The sequence below is a fragment of the Aspergillus costaricaensis genome, assembly GCF_003184835.1.
Source record: "Aspergillus costaricaensis CBS 115574 unplaced genomic scaffold BO79scaffold_4, whole genome shotgun sequence".
NCBI lineage: Eukaryota > Fungi > Ascomycota > Eurotiomycetes > Eurotiales > Aspergillaceae > Aspergillus > Aspergillus costaricensis.
The window spans coordinates 685,932-703,913 of record NW_020291804.1 but is presented as its reverse complement, the minus strand read 5'-3'; the positions used below and the strand labels follow the sequence as shown (position 1 = coordinate 703,913).

General features: G+C 32.1%; 4 protein-coding genes across 4 annotated transcripts; 2 read left to right on the top strand and 2 right to left on the bottom strand.

Moving 5' to 3' along the window:
• Positions 1-9,356: 9,356 nt before the first annotated feature.
• Positions 9,357-11,040, bottom strand: BO79DRAFT_225052 (uncharacterized protein; the record flags this gene model as incomplete). The annotated part of the gene is made up of 3 exons (XM_025683711.1): positions 9,357-10,364; positions 10,415-10,568; positions 10,628-11,040. The coding sequence occupies 3 exons, from the start codon at positions 11,038-11,040 to the stop codon at positions 9,357-9,359; spliced, it is 1,575 nt and encodes a 524-aa protein (XP_025543586.1).
• Positions 11,041-11,152: 112 nt separating this feature from the next.
• Positions 11,153-13,228, top strand: BO79DRAFT_166568 (putative C2H2 finger domain protein). Its single transcript, XM_025679325.1, has 2 exons — positions 11,153-11,413; positions 11,584-13,228. Exons 1-2 carry the CDS (start codon positions 11,295-11,297, stop codon positions 13,097-13,099), a joined length of 1,635 nt encoding a protein of 544 aa, XP_025543585.1. The 5' UTR covers positions 11,153-11,294; the 3' UTR covers positions 13,100-13,228.
• Positions 13,229-13,363: 135 nt separating this feature from the next.
• BO79DRAFT_225050 (putative R3H and G-patch domain protein) lies at positions 13,364-15,406 on the bottom strand (the record flags this gene model as incomplete). The annotated part of the gene is made up of 4 exons (XM_025683710.1): positions 13,364-13,817; positions 13,891-14,264; positions 14,352-14,482; positions 14,545-15,406. 4 exons carry the CDS (start codon positions 15,404-15,406, stop codon positions 13,364-13,366), a joined length of 1,821 nt encoding a protein of 606 aa, XP_025543584.1.
• Positions 15,407-16,110: 704 nt separating this feature from the next.
• Positions 16,111-17,847, top strand: BO79DRAFT_166565 (cysteine protease ATG4). Its single transcript, XM_025679324.1, has 5 exons — positions 16,111-16,496; positions 16,576-16,884; positions 16,935-17,103; positions 17,163-17,390; positions 17,446-17,847. Exons 1-5 carry the CDS (start codon positions 16,343-16,345, stop codon positions 17,801-17,803), a joined length of 1,218 nt encoding a protein of 405 aa, XP_025543583.1. The 5' UTR covers positions 16,111-16,342; the 3' UTR covers positions 17,804-17,847.
• The last annotated feature ends 135 nt before the right edge of the window (positions 17,848-17,982 follow it).

Here is a 17,982-nt window from a genome sequence, read left to right as displayed (position 1 = left end):
GTTATAAGAAATAATTATAGCCTAATTTATAAATAATTAAATAAATCTTAATTAATTTATTAAATTCTATACTGGCATTTCAGATTTTATTAATTAATTAATAAAATAATTTAAAAAAAGTCTTTTTTTTAGATAAAATAAAAAATTTATAATAAATATTTTAATATTAAAAAATAAATTAATAATATCTATCTATGTTTTAACAGATATTAAAATTAATATATGTATATATATAAATACTAATTTCATAACTAAACTAGCATGCTGATTTCAGAGTAAAATAATTTTTCTAATAATTAAATAAATTATAATAAAATTTAATAAAAAATTATTATATTTCTGATATACATTATTTATTTTAATCTTATTATTAATAAATAATAATTTAATAATATTTCTTTTTTAATCCTTGACCTCGGCCGATATAATCTTATATTAAAAAAATATAATTTATAAAATATAAAATTTTATTAATTTATTAATTTATTAATTTATTTAATCTGATTAATTTTTGTTATAAAGTAAACTTAAAATAAATTTATCATACTATATTTTCTGAAATATTTTAAATTAATATTTTATAAATAAAAATTATTAGTAGAACACTGCCTGCTAGAATAAATATATTTAAAAAATATTAAAATTATTATATTTTATATTACTTTTAAAATATAAATTTATATTATTATAAATTTATTAAAGTTCTCTGCGGGAGGCTTTAATTAAAAAATTATAAAATAATAAGTAAAATTTCTAATACTAGTGGTTTATATTATTTTTATAATCTTATAGATCAAGATCCTGAATTAATAAGCGAATAAATTAAATAAATTTTATTTAAATATTCTTATAATTTAATCAATATTTTTCTAAAAAAATTAAATATTCTTCTGCTGTCCCGCCCTAATAATTAATAAAATTAAAAGAAAATCTACCTAAAAATAACTTTTCTATATAGAATAATTCTAGAGAAACTTAAAATAACTTAGGAATATACTATTAAGAATTTCAAAAAAAACTTATTATTTGAATATAATATTATTTATTTTTTTATTCTTTTATATAAATCATTAAAGATTAAATATATTAATTTCTACAAATCTTTATTTAAGTTTATTAATTGATAGGATAATAGAGTAGTTGAAAATTATTAAAATCTTTATTACATTTAAAATCAGCTAAAAATTTTATTAAATTTATATAAATTACACATTTAAATATCCCATAATATTTTATATTTATTATAAATTTTATAAATATTATATATTATTATTCAGTCTTAGTAACAATCTAGTAATTTCTTAATAATTTATTAATAAGATTCTTATAAAATTTTTAGATAAGTTTATTACTGCTTATATTAATAATATATTAATTTTATATATATAAAATTTACCATAGTTTTAAAATACTAATCTCTAAGCTATTATTCATAAATATTAATTTTATATAATAAAAATTAAGTTCTTAGATTTTAAAATTTTTATTATTAATATATAAATAAATTCAGCTAAGACTATTATAATTATTAAAAAGATTTAATTTTTTAAGCTTCTATGATTTTTATCATTAATTCATAAAAAATATAATTAATTTCTAAAGTCTATAATCTAGTTAATCTGAAAAAATTTCCTTATCTAAAATAATCTTTATAAAGAAATATTTTAAACTTTAAAAAATCTTAATATTTATATCTATATTAATACATTATAATTTATTTAGATTTATATATAAAAATTAATATTATTAATAAAATAATAGCAGGAGTTCTTTTTTAATAAATTAATAAAATATAATATTTTAAAATTTATTATTCTAAGATTATATTCCTGCTTAAATAGAATTATAATATTTATAATAAAAATATACTAATAATTACTACGGCTGACCCCGGTAATATTGTTAGTACGGTGGAGAGTTGCAGGGATTTGAAACCTTGAAGCGGTAAGTCTCCCATACGGCACCGCCTTCTTAAATCGCCATGGTGAAGCCTTGATTAGCAACGCTGAATGGCTATATGAAGTATTAATAATCGTATGAACAGCAGAAAACAAAGGATTCAGATCCCTGCACCCTCCCACTGTACTAACAATATTACCGGGGTCAACCATAGTATATTAGCTTTAGGAGAATAATATATAAAATTAAAAAAATATAATAATTAAAAAGATTTAATATTCTTATAAACTACTAAATCTTAGAATATCTTATAATTAAGAAATTTAATATTTGCCAGACCTGCTAGATAAAATCTTTATTATTATTATTTTATTATTTATTATTATTTAAAAAAACGATATTTTAATTAATTATTTTATTTATAAAAAACTTGCTACTGGACTGTTAAAAATTATTATTTTTAAATATTATTAAAGCCAAATCAATTAAAGCTAGAAATTATTTTTAGATTTTAGCTTAAATCTCCTGATTCTTTTAAATTTTCTAAATTTACTATAATGATAGTCTCTACGAAACTAAATCTTTATATAATTAATTATATATAAAATCTTAATTATAGTTACTTGTCTTTAAAGCTTCTTTAAAAGAAAATATAATAATTAAATAATAAATTCTTTCTGGAAAATAAATTATTACTATATTACAATCAACTAATAATCTCTAATTAAAAAAACTTTTGAATATAATTTCTTAAATAAAATTTATTACCAGCTATTACTTATATATTTTAAATATAAAAATATTATTTACGTAGAACAGAGATATCTAATATTATATAAATAATTATTTAATATATAAATATAAAAATATCCATTATAATTTATTTTTACACTTGTTCTATCTTCTATTGATTTCTATATATTTATAATAGTATATTTTAATAAATTATTTCAATAAACATATAGTCTCTATTCTGTATATTAAATAAACGTTTATATAAAATATAATATATCAATTTATAAATTAGATATCTATCTAAATAAAATTATTAAATATAATTATCTCTAATTATGGAGGCCAGTTTATAATTAATTTTTAAAGAAAATTTTATAAAATTTTATAAATGAAATTAAATCTTTTTGAAAAGTATTGGATTTTCCTTTTACATAAAATTTTCATATCTTTAATCTTTATTTTATATTTTTATTATTAATAAATAAATAAAAATTATTAATTAATATATAACCCAACAGCTCATTCTATTTATTAATTATTTTTTAAATAATTAATTAGAATTATTACTTTTAATTACTTTTATTATTTTATTATTATTAATTTTATATAAATCTACCAAATTATTATTATTTATAATAAAGAAAGATTATAAGCCTAAAAATTCAATAAATGAATTATTAATATTATTTAGAGAATTTTAATATTAATAATAAAATATTTATTAATATAAGAAACTAGTACTGGAGCTAGTTTTTATTAAATCTCTAAATAATTAATATAAACCTGTTTTGATTATTAATGAAATAAATAATATAAACAAAAATTATTTTTTAAGGAATATATAAATATATCTAATTTTTTTATTTTAGAAGATTATATTTATAATATAAGATTAAATAGCTTATTTTAAATAAAATAAATTATATATAATATTTAGATAGAAATCTTAAGAATATTTTATCTTATTAATAAAATTATTATATTAGGTACCTCACCTGCTTTAAAATCTTTGAATAATCATTATGATGACTAGCTGCCACTAAGACTAATAAATTTATATTAAATTATAAAAATAATAATATATTTCTGGCTGAGAGCAGCCAGTTTAAAAAATAATATAATAATAAATAATATAATTAAAATATATAATGTAATTTTTATTGATTTTATTTACTTTATCTTATTTTTATTATTCATATATCTTCTCTTTTTTTAATTTCTTTTATTATATTCATTATTCATAATTTAGACACACTGAATAAGATTATTTGATTGGCTCTCACAATAGTCTAGTAGACTTATGTGAAAAAATAATAATTCTAACTAGTTATTCTGAAAATAATTAGTAAATAAAATTAGTTACTAAATTATATGTTAAATATTAATTCTTATTTATTTATTAGTTTGGGAGTAACATATAGTAAAAAACTTTAAAATAATTTATAAATTTTTATAAAATTTATTTTAGAAATTAGTTATAAACTAGCCTCTATAATCAGAGATAATAATATTAAATAATTCTGTTTAAATATATACATAGTTTATAAATATAATATTTTATACAAATATCTGCTTGATATAAGAAATAAAAAATATAAATTTATTAAAGTAATTTATTATAATAAAAAGTGTATTATAGCCATAGCAGACTTTTCAAAAAATAGAAATTTATTAAAATATATTATTATAAATATATAAAAATTAATAAAAATTAAAACAGGCCTGGTATTAGGGGCGATGTAGGAGATGCGATAAATTCAATTATATGTATGAATACTAGCTACTGTTCTACTTAGAACTGATTACTAGTCTCCTGCAGTATTAGGAGGACCAGTAAGATATAATATAAAAATAAATTATATAATTTTATTTAATACATGTGATTTATAACCGTGTATTTCTTATATAATTTACTAGATTATAATAAATTAATAAATTTAATTTAATATTATTTTTTCTCTGGAGGCTGCGTCCCCGCAGTTATAGAAAAATTTATATAATTTTATATATTTTTTAGTTTAAATATTAGAAAGTCACAAGAATCTGGTTAATCAGGATATTTTAGTTATAATCTTCTTTATTATTTTATAAATATATAATATACTCTTTTATTCTAGGATTTTATATATGAAAATCATACTGCGTGTATATCTATAGTAATTGATATAGAATAATAAATATAATTTTATAATTTCATACTTTATTTAAGTGAAAACTTACTTATAAATAACTTTATTATTTACTGTGTTTAATTTATGATAATAAATTATATAAAATTAAAGATTTTTTTTATTTTTTTTATAAATCTTTTCTTTTTCCTTTTTATAGTATATTATTATACTAGTTTACTTATTTAATAACAGTAATTTCTAATATCTTTTTATATTATTTATATCTTCTTGCATAAAATAGCTTGCTTATATTTTTTTTATTATTATATAAAAATAGTTATCTAATATATTTTCCTTGCTATTCTGCATGGGTGGTACTTTATATAATAATTTAGATAATAAAAATATATATTCTGTATTTTATATAGAGAAATAGCTATATTATATAGATTATGAGTTTATATATAATTTAATTATATATTATATATATTTTTATATTAGCTGCTACTTTTTTTCTCCTTTTTTAGAAGTATATAATCATGGATATGACTATTTACTAATAAATTAATAAAAAAAATTAATAAAGATAACTTATTTTTCTTATATTTTATATACTGTCTATATCTGTACTACTATTTGTATTATTATTATTATAATTAATTTCTTTACTACTGCTGATCCTGTTATATTTATTTTATTTATTATACTTATCTCTACTGTTATTATTATTATAATTATTATTTTTTTCTGCATGCTGCACCCATGTCTGTATTCTATATTTTTAATATTATTAATACTTTATTTTTATAAAATTTTATTTTACTTAATAATTTTTACTGTATAGTCTCTGCCAGCTGTATCAAATATAAAAAATATTTAATTAATTATTATCTCTGTATATAAATAAATAATCTTATCATATTGAATATATTAAATATAAATTCTAATTAATTTATATAATAAATTCCTGGTAAATATCACCACTTAATAATTATTATTATAAAGATTTATTATTATTACTGGATACAGCCTGGTGATATCTTATGTTAGATTATATTTAAAATAATAATATTAATTTTTTAATATATAATTTATTAGTCCCAGGAATCCAGTTATAAGAATAATAGAAATATTTATTATTATTATTTTCTTTTTTTACTTATATTTAGAATGCTTTGTTCGGGTATATATAATAATATATAATAATAATATGAAAATATGAATTAATTAATTTATATAATATTAATTATTTTATTTAGTTTGGTATTTGTGTGTGGTTGGATAAGTGATTAAATATATTTTAATATTTTTTTATTTTGTTTTAATTAATTAATTATTAAATAGTAATTCACTATATATATAATATATTTTTTATAATATATAATTTTTAATAAAAAGTATATAATAACAGGTTATTTATATTATCTTAATTAATAATTAGATACTGTTTTTTATATTAATTAAAATAATTAATCTTAGTAGACTTATATATCTCTAATATTTGTAAAAATTTTTCAGATATTTTTTTAGAACTGTAATTTTATTATTATATTAGAAATTCTTTCTGGATTTTCTTAATTTTATAAATAAAGATCCAAAATAATTAATTAAAATACTATTTTTCTTCTAAATAATAATAAATGATAATAAAATAATAATTAAATAATCATAAAAAAAGTATTTCTGTCCAGCAGGCCTGTCAAATATTAAGATTATTTTTAATTTATATTTATTATCATAGTTGCTAGAAGCTCTGTATAAATCTAATTTTTTTTATTTATAATATATTATCCTTAATAGTCTAACAGTTATCTTATTTACTAAATATTAAATTTTACGGAACCTTTTCTTAATATTTTTAAGTATATATAATTATATTATCTTTATTTCTTTATTTAATTTTATTAATATACCCTAAACAGAATTACTATATAATTTATTTTTTAGGAATTATTCTGCTAGCTGCTTCCACGAGTATTAATATAAAATAATATATAATAAGATTTATATTATTTAGTAATATTAAATCTGTATATATACAGATTATATATATAAATAAACTTCTTTGATATAGTTTCTAGTTAATAATCATTTAATATTATTATTCTAGTATAAAGGTATGAGTAAATTAAATATTAAATTAAATTAACATTATATTATCAATTCTTACAGGGCTAGCAGTCAATAGATTAACTTATAAATTCTTAAAATAACTTATATATAATTGAAAATAATCTTATAAATATTTTCGTTATATATAGTTGTTTTTAAAAAGTAATATTTTAAGTTTATATTTTAATTAATAATTAAAGTAATCAGGGCCTCTGTTCCAGAATTTCAATAATTATACTTTAATAAAATTTATATAATATAATATAAATCAAAGTTATCTATAACTAGATATGTATTATATATATTTTTAACATTACAGAGAATCTCTAGTACTGTATTATATTTTTATAATTTAAACATAATTTTTAGATAATTATCAAAATCTTATATTTCTTTTTATTGAAAAAATATATTATAACTGGAAGATTCTTCTAGTACTTAATCTATAATATATTTATTTATAAATATTTATACTTATTATTATTAGAATTAAGATTTAAATTCTTTTATTTCTATTATTATCAGAATTAATTAATTTATTATTTTCATAGTAGTTTATTAATTCAAATTTTATTAATCGGACAGCCAGGGGCCCTGTAGAAAAAGTTTAGTATTAATTATATTTATTATTATATTATTATTAATTTTAATAAGAATAGAGGCTTTCTAATAAAATTATTTATACATTAATATTTTAATATTCTGATAGATCTTGTTCAGTATTCTAAAATTTAAAATATATATTATAAATATTTTAATTTAATAGTATTATAATAAAAGAAATTATAAGTAATTATTAATCAAAATATAAATAATTTAATTAATATTTTTACTACTATGAGCATGACGAATAATATAAAATATTATTAAAAAATTTAATATAAAATATAATATACTAGTAAATAAAGTATAAAAGAAATATAAAAAATACTCTAATTATTAACTAATACATAAATAATATGCGAAATAATAATAAATATATAAAATAATTATAAAAAGTAAATAAAATAATAATATAATATTAAAAGAAATAATAATTACAGAATAAAGAAGAAAAGAAATAATATAAAAGATTTTTTATTTATATTTTCTATTAGCAGATTTACTCATATTAATATAATTAAATATTAATAAAATTATATAAAAATAATATATAATCCTGTTTATACTGTATATTTTATAAATTTTTTATTTTTCATTATTAAATTTCTATTATTTTAAATTATAATTATATAAGATTATTTTTAATATTTAAGCCAAGTAGCTTGTTCCAATAAAAATATTATCTATATTAAAATAATTTAATTATCAGAGGTAAGACTATTAGAATAATATATTATAATAATTATAGTAATTATAAAATTATAATAATAATTTTATATTTCTTTAATATTTATAAGATACTGTTTTTATTATAAAAGATTACTAATTGTTTAAAAATTAGTTTATTTCATTATATAGTCTACCTTCATTATTATTAGATAAATCTATAGTATTTAGTAACTGATTCCTTACCTAGTTGACAGGCTTTCTACCCTGACAAGTAGATCCTATCAAAAAATATGAATTTACTCAGTTAGTTTACTTATATTACTTTTTTTGTTAATATTCATTATTAATATTTATTTTTCTATATATTCTTCTTTTCCTTCTTATATTTAATATTCTAGTTAATTACACCAAATGGATCACATTTGAACGGCTCTCACAGTAGATATAAAAATAAAGAAGTACCTAACAGAGACCTGAAGCGAAGATTCAGAGAGGAGCGGGTCTAACATACTAGTATCGGTTTTATTATGAATGTGACTTTATATCTTATCATAGAATTAATAGATAATTTATATGTACCATTTACAGGCAGTGAATAAGATAATTATTAATAATATTTTACAGAAGTATAGTCTTCATATCTATGGTTGTAATAAAATAATTATATTCACATTGTCTCATCATATTCATCCTTATAATAATAATCATAAATAAAAAAAATTTGTAAATTCTCAAGATCTAATACAAAATCAGGAATATATTACCAAGCAATATTATTCTATGATTACTAGAAAAATTACTAGAAACAACACTTTGGATAGCTTTAATACTGATTCTCAGGATATATAGATGATCTATAGTATTTAATATTATGAATTCAACAGTATTTGTATGGCTTTAAATAATTAGGATCCCAGCGCTTCCACCTGCGGGTCGCATAGAATTGTAAGAAATATGGCCAGGGGGAGTAAGTAAATTGATAAAGCTTATTCTTTATCAGTCTTCAGGATATTCATCCCTGATATTACTGACAAATGTCCTCGTTTCCCAATCCCATCTTTTGAAATGCTTTCCCGCCACTGCCACGAGTGTTGAGGGCAATTCTGAGACCTCGGGACTCATTAGCTCAATATTCTCCTCGGCCACATAACGAACACTTTTATCCTCAACTCTTGGGAGCAGGAGTTAGCTTTACCCTATATATAAGATCGATACTTGTAAAGGAGCTTACAGCACATGATAGAAGCTCTGGTGCCTACCACCTTGCAGGCGATCTATTCCCATCCTTCTCATCCATTGCTCACCCGCGCCGCACTCCGTGTCCCAACCTGTTATGATGGCTCGGTATTCATACCGGCGATGTCTAAATACCTGCCCAACGCGGTATTTTACTTCCCTCCGCTGAGAAGAGCGCCTCTTAACCTGTTTAGGTATTTCGTCCGCCGCTCGCATCACATGGAGACTTTCCAGAATATGCTCATACTCGGGCGTTCCATGAAGCAGAGGCGCCACGTACTGTTCAATCAAGTGGATGTCGGATGGGAACTCCGTAGCAAAAAGCTCCATTAGCCATAGCAGATTATGTCTGACGTCAGTAGGCCGAGCAAGATCCGAAAGCAACAAAGAGGACCAAATTGCAGCATACTTCGCACAAACGACATCCACTGGTGTTAGGCGCATATCTGGAAACCGAGACATACGTTGGACCGAGTTCAGAATGTTTTTGCTGCACCGAAGGACGACTTCTGAAGGGTGGGATTCGGCCAAGAAGTTCGCTCGCTCGACCGCAGTGACACCTAAGAAGTTTAGTTGATACTCTAGATCCGTGATTGGCGTTTCCTTCTCTGAGCGGAACGGATCCATATAAATTGGGCTGCCGCGTGTCCCGTCTTCAATTACATTATCGTCCATATCATAGCCGATGGGCGGCAGGATAATCACATGGACATGGAAAGGGAAGCCGCATGGCCGGGCGTTCAGGCCGAACCGTTCAGCAACGTAGCAATAAATAGTTGCCGAAATCAGAGGAAGTGAATTGTGCCGAGGGTCATTCAAAGCAACACCAAGAAAGTTGTGCTCCAAGCAATAGTACTCTTTTTCTTCACCAATTCCGGTGAGATTATTTGCCCTCAGGAACTTCGCAACTGCCCTGGCTTTATTACGAGACGTGAGCTGGTGGATGTCTGGACAGCTGATAGGAAGTAGCGAGGCAATCGAGTCCAGTCTATCGCTAATCTGAAATTGTATTAGATAGCAACGTCCCTTCATGCCCTGGAGTCACTTACCTCTTCCAAACTGCCAAAATCGATCTCGGGTCTAAAAAGGTCGAATGCACCTAAGGCCCTGTATAGAGACACCTCCTCGCCATTTCTCAGTTTAGCCCATTCTTGTACAGCGAGACCTCGATGAAGGCAAGTGAGGAGCGCCTCGGCATAATATCTTATTTCAAAGAAATATAGTTAAAACGAGATGCCGTCTCATGGATAGACAGAACGAACCTCCTTGCCAAGTAATCTTCTACACTGGATTGAATCTCAAGATTATGTAGAAGGGCATCTTTGGCATCATAACCAAGCCCTATAATCTTTCGAATCTTCTCGATTCTCCCCGTTTGATTTGCAAGGATGCTGTCCAGAAGACGACAGGTTGCGCGGTATTTTAAATGCTTTAGTATGTAAAGCGATTTCCAATCTACCGCAGGAATAGGGCTTGCAAGCTTCGCTGGTAACTCATGTTGCCGGGCCCAGTGCTTAAAACGGCTCAGACAATAATATCGCCATAATAAAGGGTTTGTTGTTACCCCGCGAAATCGGCGAGCTGTCTGTTCTAATGCGGCAGCGGAACGGGGTGGGCAGTAGCAAAGAATATGATGTAGTAACTCTTCGGGGAAATAGTCCAGAGACGGAACCATTCCGGTACATGTGACACAGCAATAGACGACGACAATTGAGACGAAAGAAAGGCTGTCCTTAGACTATCACAAGTTTGTGCCGCTCATCTGTGTCCATCTGGGTGGGTGCAAATCGGAGCCAAGCGAGCTCGATCCTGAGCGGGGAGTTCTGCCGTACCAGTGCTCTGTACCCCATCTTTTATAAACAATCTTGACACTCCTGCGCCAAATCCATTCTTCACCTCCTCACCACGGAAGACTTTTTAGTCAGACTCATGGGGCAATTTCAGTCTTCGACAAGCGAAGAGAACGCCAGCTCTTCGGCTGGATCACCTGATAAGAAACTTGATTATTACGAACTTTTACAGGTGAATTGGGACGCATCTGCAGAGGAGTAAGCTTGCCTTGCCTGTCAGTTTTTTCTAAACCTTGCGCATGAATTGTTTTTTGTGAAAGAGCACGCAGAATGGGGAAGGAGAATTGAATGCGGGCCTCGAAGGAGAGACGTGGTGGGATGAGCAGCGAAGGTATCCTGAAGCCACTAACACCCCTTAATCCCTTTAGAATCAAAAAGGCGTACAGAAGAAAAGCCCTTGAGTTGCACCCGGACCGAAACTATGGAAATGTGGAATCTGCTACAAAGCTTTTTGCAGAGGTCCAGTCTGCTTACGAAGTGCTTTCAGACCCTCAGGAGCGTTCGTGGTACGATACTCATCGAGATGTCTTGCTAGGAAGCCAGGGTAGTTCTGGCAACTCTGGCAGTCCACATAGTTCGCGCACGACTACTGCAGACGATATCTATAGGATCTTTTCTAGGTTCAGTCCACAGATGGAATTCTCAGACTCCTCAGATGGCTTCTACGGTGGTCTTCGTGAGGTCTTCTCACGACTTGCCGCGGAAGAAGAGATCGCTTGCCGTGGGGAGAATGTGGAAATCATTTCTTATCCGACGTTTGGGTGCCGGGGGGATGATTTCGAACGAGTTGTACGCCCATTCTACGTTGCATGGGGCGGCTTCTCAACAAAAAAGTCGTTTGCATGGAAAGATGTCTATCGTTACTCAGAAGCTCCCGATCGTCGTGTTCGTAGACTGATGGAGAAGGAAAATAAGCGCCTGAGGGAGGAAGGCATCCGTGAATTCAACGATGCTGTTCGATCACTCGTAGCTTTCGTCAAAAAGCGCGACCCGCGATACAAAACAAGCACCCAAAGTGAGTCACAGCGCCAGGAATTCCTCCGACAATCTGCCGCCTCCCAAGCTGCGAAATCAAGGGCAGCGAATCAGGCTAAGCTGCGAGACCATATCACGCAAGACTGGGCAAAGTCAGAGGAATTTGAAGATGACGAGACAGTGTGTAGTACTGAGACAGAACTGGAAGTCTTCGAGTGTGTTGTGTGCCGCAAAAGCTTCAAGAGTTTGAATCAGTTTGAGGCACACGAGCGAAGCAAAAAGCACGTCAAAGCTATTAAGCAGCTTCAAAAAGAAATGAGGAATGAAAACAAGCAGCTGGGACTAGCCGGAGATTCATCAGAGTATGAAGCTCAGGCTACTATGACATTTGTCCCGGATGATCAAGCTATGCGTGTATCGAATGCCGACAGCACACCATGCAGATCCACGTCAGGCAATACACTCGGCAATGATGATAATGAAGGTGACATACCAGCACCAAACAATGCCGGTGAGAGCCAGGGTCAACGCGATTCTCACGAAAGCCTACGGGGATATATCGACCAAAACTCAGAAAGTGAAATTGACTATGCATCAAGAGAGGTTGTCGAGGGTCGACTCCAACTGACCGGTGATTCAACGCAGGATACGACAGATGCGGCTGCTAGTCTGTCTTCAGATTTTACGCATCTAGAACTTGACCCCTCCAAGCCAGCCGTTCAGAAATTGGGCAAGGCTAAACAAAAGCGCTTAAAAAAAGCGGAACAGGCAAAAGGACAGTCCCTAGGCACGCAGTGTACAACATGCAGCGCTTCCTTTCCTTCACGGACCCAACTTTTTTCACATCTAAAAGAGTCTGATCACGCACAGGTGAAAGGGGTCACTCGGCATAGAAAGAAAAGGGTTTAGAAATTCTACTTTGGTTTCCCTTGGAAATTTGCGCCTTCCAAGAGCTTATATATCAACACCTGGCACTAATCGTGGCCTTATATCATATACATATTTCATTATCAGAGATTCAATACCACTATATCGGATAGTATGTTTACAAGTATTTCTCTAACAAACCAGTTGACCTCCAATCATAGCATGTAGGTTGAGGAAGACAGAAAAATGGAGAGGAAAGGAAGCTGAGAGTACCAAGTTTCTCTGACTATCGCTTGCACATGCTACCTATCCTAACCCAGCCCTCGAGTTCTTCACAATATGTGCAACAGGTTGAAGAATACCTTTGTTATTCATAGAACCAAGGGGAGTGCCAATGCTCCATCCCATTTTCTCAAGCATAGCCCTGCCCTTATTCTCGGCACCAATTTCAGGTGCCGATCCTCCGACGACATCACCATCCATGTAGGAAACAGTTGCATCGGTTCGCCCGCGGCGCGACTTGCTAGGCTTGCTCGGCTTCGAGTCGCGGGATTTGAGCCCGCGTTGCCCACGCCCATTTGATAATATACGGTCCATTTGAGATATTGTTTTGGATGAATATGCAGGAGTCCGTGAGGTCTTGTTTACGATGGGGAACCTCGAGGACCCCTTGCCTCGAGATTGCGATTTCATAGACAAGACATTGGCCAACTCGTGGACCAGTTTGCGGTGTTGCTTCGACATGGGAGGCAAAGCCAAGCTGCAAAGAAGATGTGTCAGATATCATATGCCAGAAGCAGTCTGATTCACTGAGGAGGAGGGAACATATGTACCTATTCCTTGGTGACAGGAGGAAATGTCGAATTTCGCTTCTCAGGTCCTCGGTGCCGATTCCATTGGAATATTTGTCTTTCAAGGACGGGTTTTGGCGGCCCCGGCCTAATAGGCCCTGGGAGCGCAGCTCTTCGCGTTTTTGCTTTCTAGCCTTTTTCTTTGCTCTGTCGTTTTGCCAGGCATTTACCAACTCGGACTCAAGTTCACTATCTGATAGACTAATGTCCAAGGACCGGCCCTTTCCTTTAGACTTCTTTTTCACACTTGGTCGGTTGAAGTCCATGATATCGAATCCATAGTAGGGATCAAACTCCAATGCATCAGCAAAAGCCGTCGCAGACGCAAAGAAGCTGTTACCATCCGCGTGCAGGTTCTGCTTGAAGTCAGTAATGATATATCAGGGTGGTTCGATTTTCGAGGGGTGGATGTCTAGCAGACGTGGAATGGTGAGGTTTCTTACCTCAGATTTGTCTTCTTCTATGTCCTCTGTGTCCGAACCGTCTGACGAAGAGGTCGAGGCGCTATCCGTATGAGAAATTCGGTTAACGGATACCTCTTGACTGATTTCTTCGTCCAAATGATTGTAGTGACCTTTGCCCAGTTAGTAACGCCCACAGGCGTGACGACCAAGAGATTTGAGTATTTCCACTTACACTCAAAAACCTCATTTTCGCCGCACTCTTGCTCATCGCTCAGTGTCAGATTATCGCGTTGAGCAGAAGCCTCGCTTTGCTGCATTTTCTTCTCAGCTGCGGAGTTCAGGCCCGTAGCGGACGTTGGTACCACCTTGTCGGCATTGTCTGGCTCTTGAGCTTCAACAGAGTGCGGAGAGCTGCCCAGTATCCCTGGTATCAAGTACTCGGTGTCAATATTATCTATGTAGTCGGCGAGTATGTCATCATCGTCTCTTTTCCATTTTTTGCGCCGCCGCTTATCGCTGGTAAGCGAGAAGTAATTTGGGCTATCGTCCATTTCTTGTGGGCATGTTTCTGTCTGTGGAGGCTTGGGAGCGGGCAATGATTTGGGCTCAGAATTTGAGGAAAGGAAATCCAATTTGCTGTGCTCGGATGCTCTTGGTTGCTGACTACCGGCAATAACTTTCTGCGTCCGGGTATCCGACGGGTGTGATCTGCCTTCCCCATAATGGTGTCTCCTGCCACGAAACACAACCTCATCTTCACTCGAATCGTCATGAGACTTCTTGGAGAGATGTTTCATTGAATCCGATATCGCTGTGGATTCGAAGTCGTCAAGTAACTCAACACAGAGGGGCGAGTCCTCGGTCTTCGGCCTGCCTTCTGACAGAGACGTAGCCGTTGCTTGATCACAATCCTGAGTCGTCCGTGTTTCCAGACTCTCTTCGCGTGCGCTTATCTCGATTGTGCTTGGGGGGGTTTGCGTTTCACTCTCCCGGTCAATGTCCTGGGCGCTCACAAAACGGACTGTTTGGTGGCGTAGTGAGGCACCAGTCCGCCATAGGCTGCGTCCTTCAGTGTTGCGCGCTTCTTGCTGCATTGTAAGATGATTTTTGCCGAGGTCTTCGAAGAGTCAGTAATGTGACTGTAACGTGAAGTAGTGACAACTATGATACAGTACCTAGAAGATCATCTGCCACTGATTTCTGCTTCTTGTTCCGGACTTTTGCCTTGGATCGTGTCATCTTGCAGGCCTTTTCTTTCCGCTTGGCTTACTGCCTTTTCCCTTTGGCCTTATCCTATGATACGATTGTAATCCTTTTGTCGGTTGGGAGATAGAAGGGTGTTTCGTCGACCGGATGAGGATAAGCGACTGGAGATGGTACCTTTACTGCCTCGGAGCTTAATCTAGTCCCTCGCTCTTGGCAGTGTTATCTGCGGTCTCATATCTTCACTTATGTAATGATGGCAGGCGGCGAAGGTGCCCGGTGGGGTACACAGGCGGGCTTTATCATTGAGGGTCTGGGTGGCCTTGATTCACTGAGAGACAGTAAGGCCTAGTATCTTTCCCACATACGATGTCAAGACTGGTCAGGGTTACTATACTTTTTCAATTTTTACTGAGTCTTTGGTGTGAATATGTAAGGGCCTATGATAGATAGCCTTCTCTAAGCTTTTTCAGCTGTAGTAGCAACTCCCGCCCTAGCTGGCCCCGTGACTACAACTAAATGCATAGATACTGTATGACCCCTCCTGGTCACACTAAGCTCCCTTTTGTGGTTAACTGTTCTTCTTTGGCCGCTACCAACCTTGTGATCTGCCGCGCTGGTAACTGTCATTATATTACTTTTGGAGAGTGCGTTGCACTATTAATATCTCTCCCTCAGAGCCCCGCCGTCTAGGTTTCCCGTCTCCAACGGGCCGAGGATAATATATAGTGCAGACCTGTCTAGTGACGTACTGCGACACCAACCCCCACCGTCTCTGTCTGTGCGACCAGGGAAGCGCAACCTAGAGTATCGGAACGATAGCAGACATGAACACAGTCGACATAGGACGGTGCAGCAAACGCATCGTACAGTATCTCTGGGACCCAGAGCCCAGGAATGATGAAGATCCTACTTCCTCGATATGGTGCCTAGGAATAGAGTATCACCCCGAGAAGGATGTCAGCCCAAGGGGGGAGACACGTAAGCCCAAGCAAAACATAATTACTCGTCTCTTGTTAAAAGACGCATTTTTTCCAAATCATACTGATACCGGTGCCAGCCGACAAGAACAGCGCCCGAGATAACGCGACGGGAACGACCAACTATCGGAAACCATCAGAACATGCGTGGCCCGAGTCGTTCCTGTTGGATTTTGAATCAAGAATCTGGATGACGTATAGGTCCAATTTCCCCCCGATACCCAGAGTCGAGGGAGACGACAAAAGTGCATCGATGACACTGGGGGTACGCCTAAGAAGCCAATTAGTAGATACGCAAGGATTTACATCCGATACTGGCTGGGGCTGTATGATACGCTCCGGTCAGAGCCTGCTGGCAAATGCACTATCTACGTTGGTCCTAGGACGTGGTACTATCATTTACACGCGTGACCTGAATGTACTGCTAACATCCGACCAGACTGGCGCCGTGGAGCGAGGTTCGAGGAAGAGTCACAGCTACTGTCTCTTTTCGCCGACACACCAACTGCACCCTTCTCTGTACATCGGTTCGTCAAGCATGGCGCCGAATCGTGTGGGAAGTTCCCAGGGGAATGGTTTGGGCCCTCCGCAACGGCCAAGTGCATAGAGTATGTTCCGCATTGCATCTAGCAACTAATATAAAGAAGTAAACTGAACAACGACACAGAGCACTTTCGGCACAGTGTGGAAGTCCTACACTCAAGGTCTATGTCTCTAATGATACATCGGAAGTTTACCAGGACAGGTTCATGAATGTCGCCCGAAACTCTTCCGGTGTCTTTCAGCCTACCCTGATACTGCTAGGAACAAGGCTCGGCATCGACCATATCACTCCAGTCTATTGGGATGGCCTAAAATCCACATTGCAGTTCCCCCAATCAGTCGGAATTGCAGGGTATATTGCCCACCCGTGAGCTATTTCTCTTCATCAAAGCTGACGTCATCAATAGGGGACGCCCGTCGGCGTCACACTACTTTGTTGGAGCCCAAGGGTCACATCTATTTTATCTAGATCCACATTATACCCGCCCTGCGCTTCCAGATCGCCAAGGAGGCGAACTATACTCAAAAGAGGAGGTTGATACTTATCATACACGGCGCTTGAGAAGAATTCACGTGCGTGACATGGATCCGAGCATGCTTATAGGCTTCCTCATCCGAGACCAGGAAGATTGGGACGACTGGTTAAACCGCATACAAGCCGTCAAGGGACGGCCGATAATCCATGTACTCAAGCAGATGAATCCTGACCACGATCAGGAAGCAGAAGCACTTGACCAGGTTGAAGCGCTGGATGATATCGAATAGCTCTTGCTGTCAATACATTTAGATGAATTAACCTTAGTACCCAGCCTAGAAATGATGCACCACTGCGCTCTAATCTTATAGACATGCAACTAGGCAATTTGATATTCGAATTCTGTTGAGGAAGGTAAACCCGCGCAACCAACCCCACATCCGAGTTATGTTACACCGCATTCACGTCA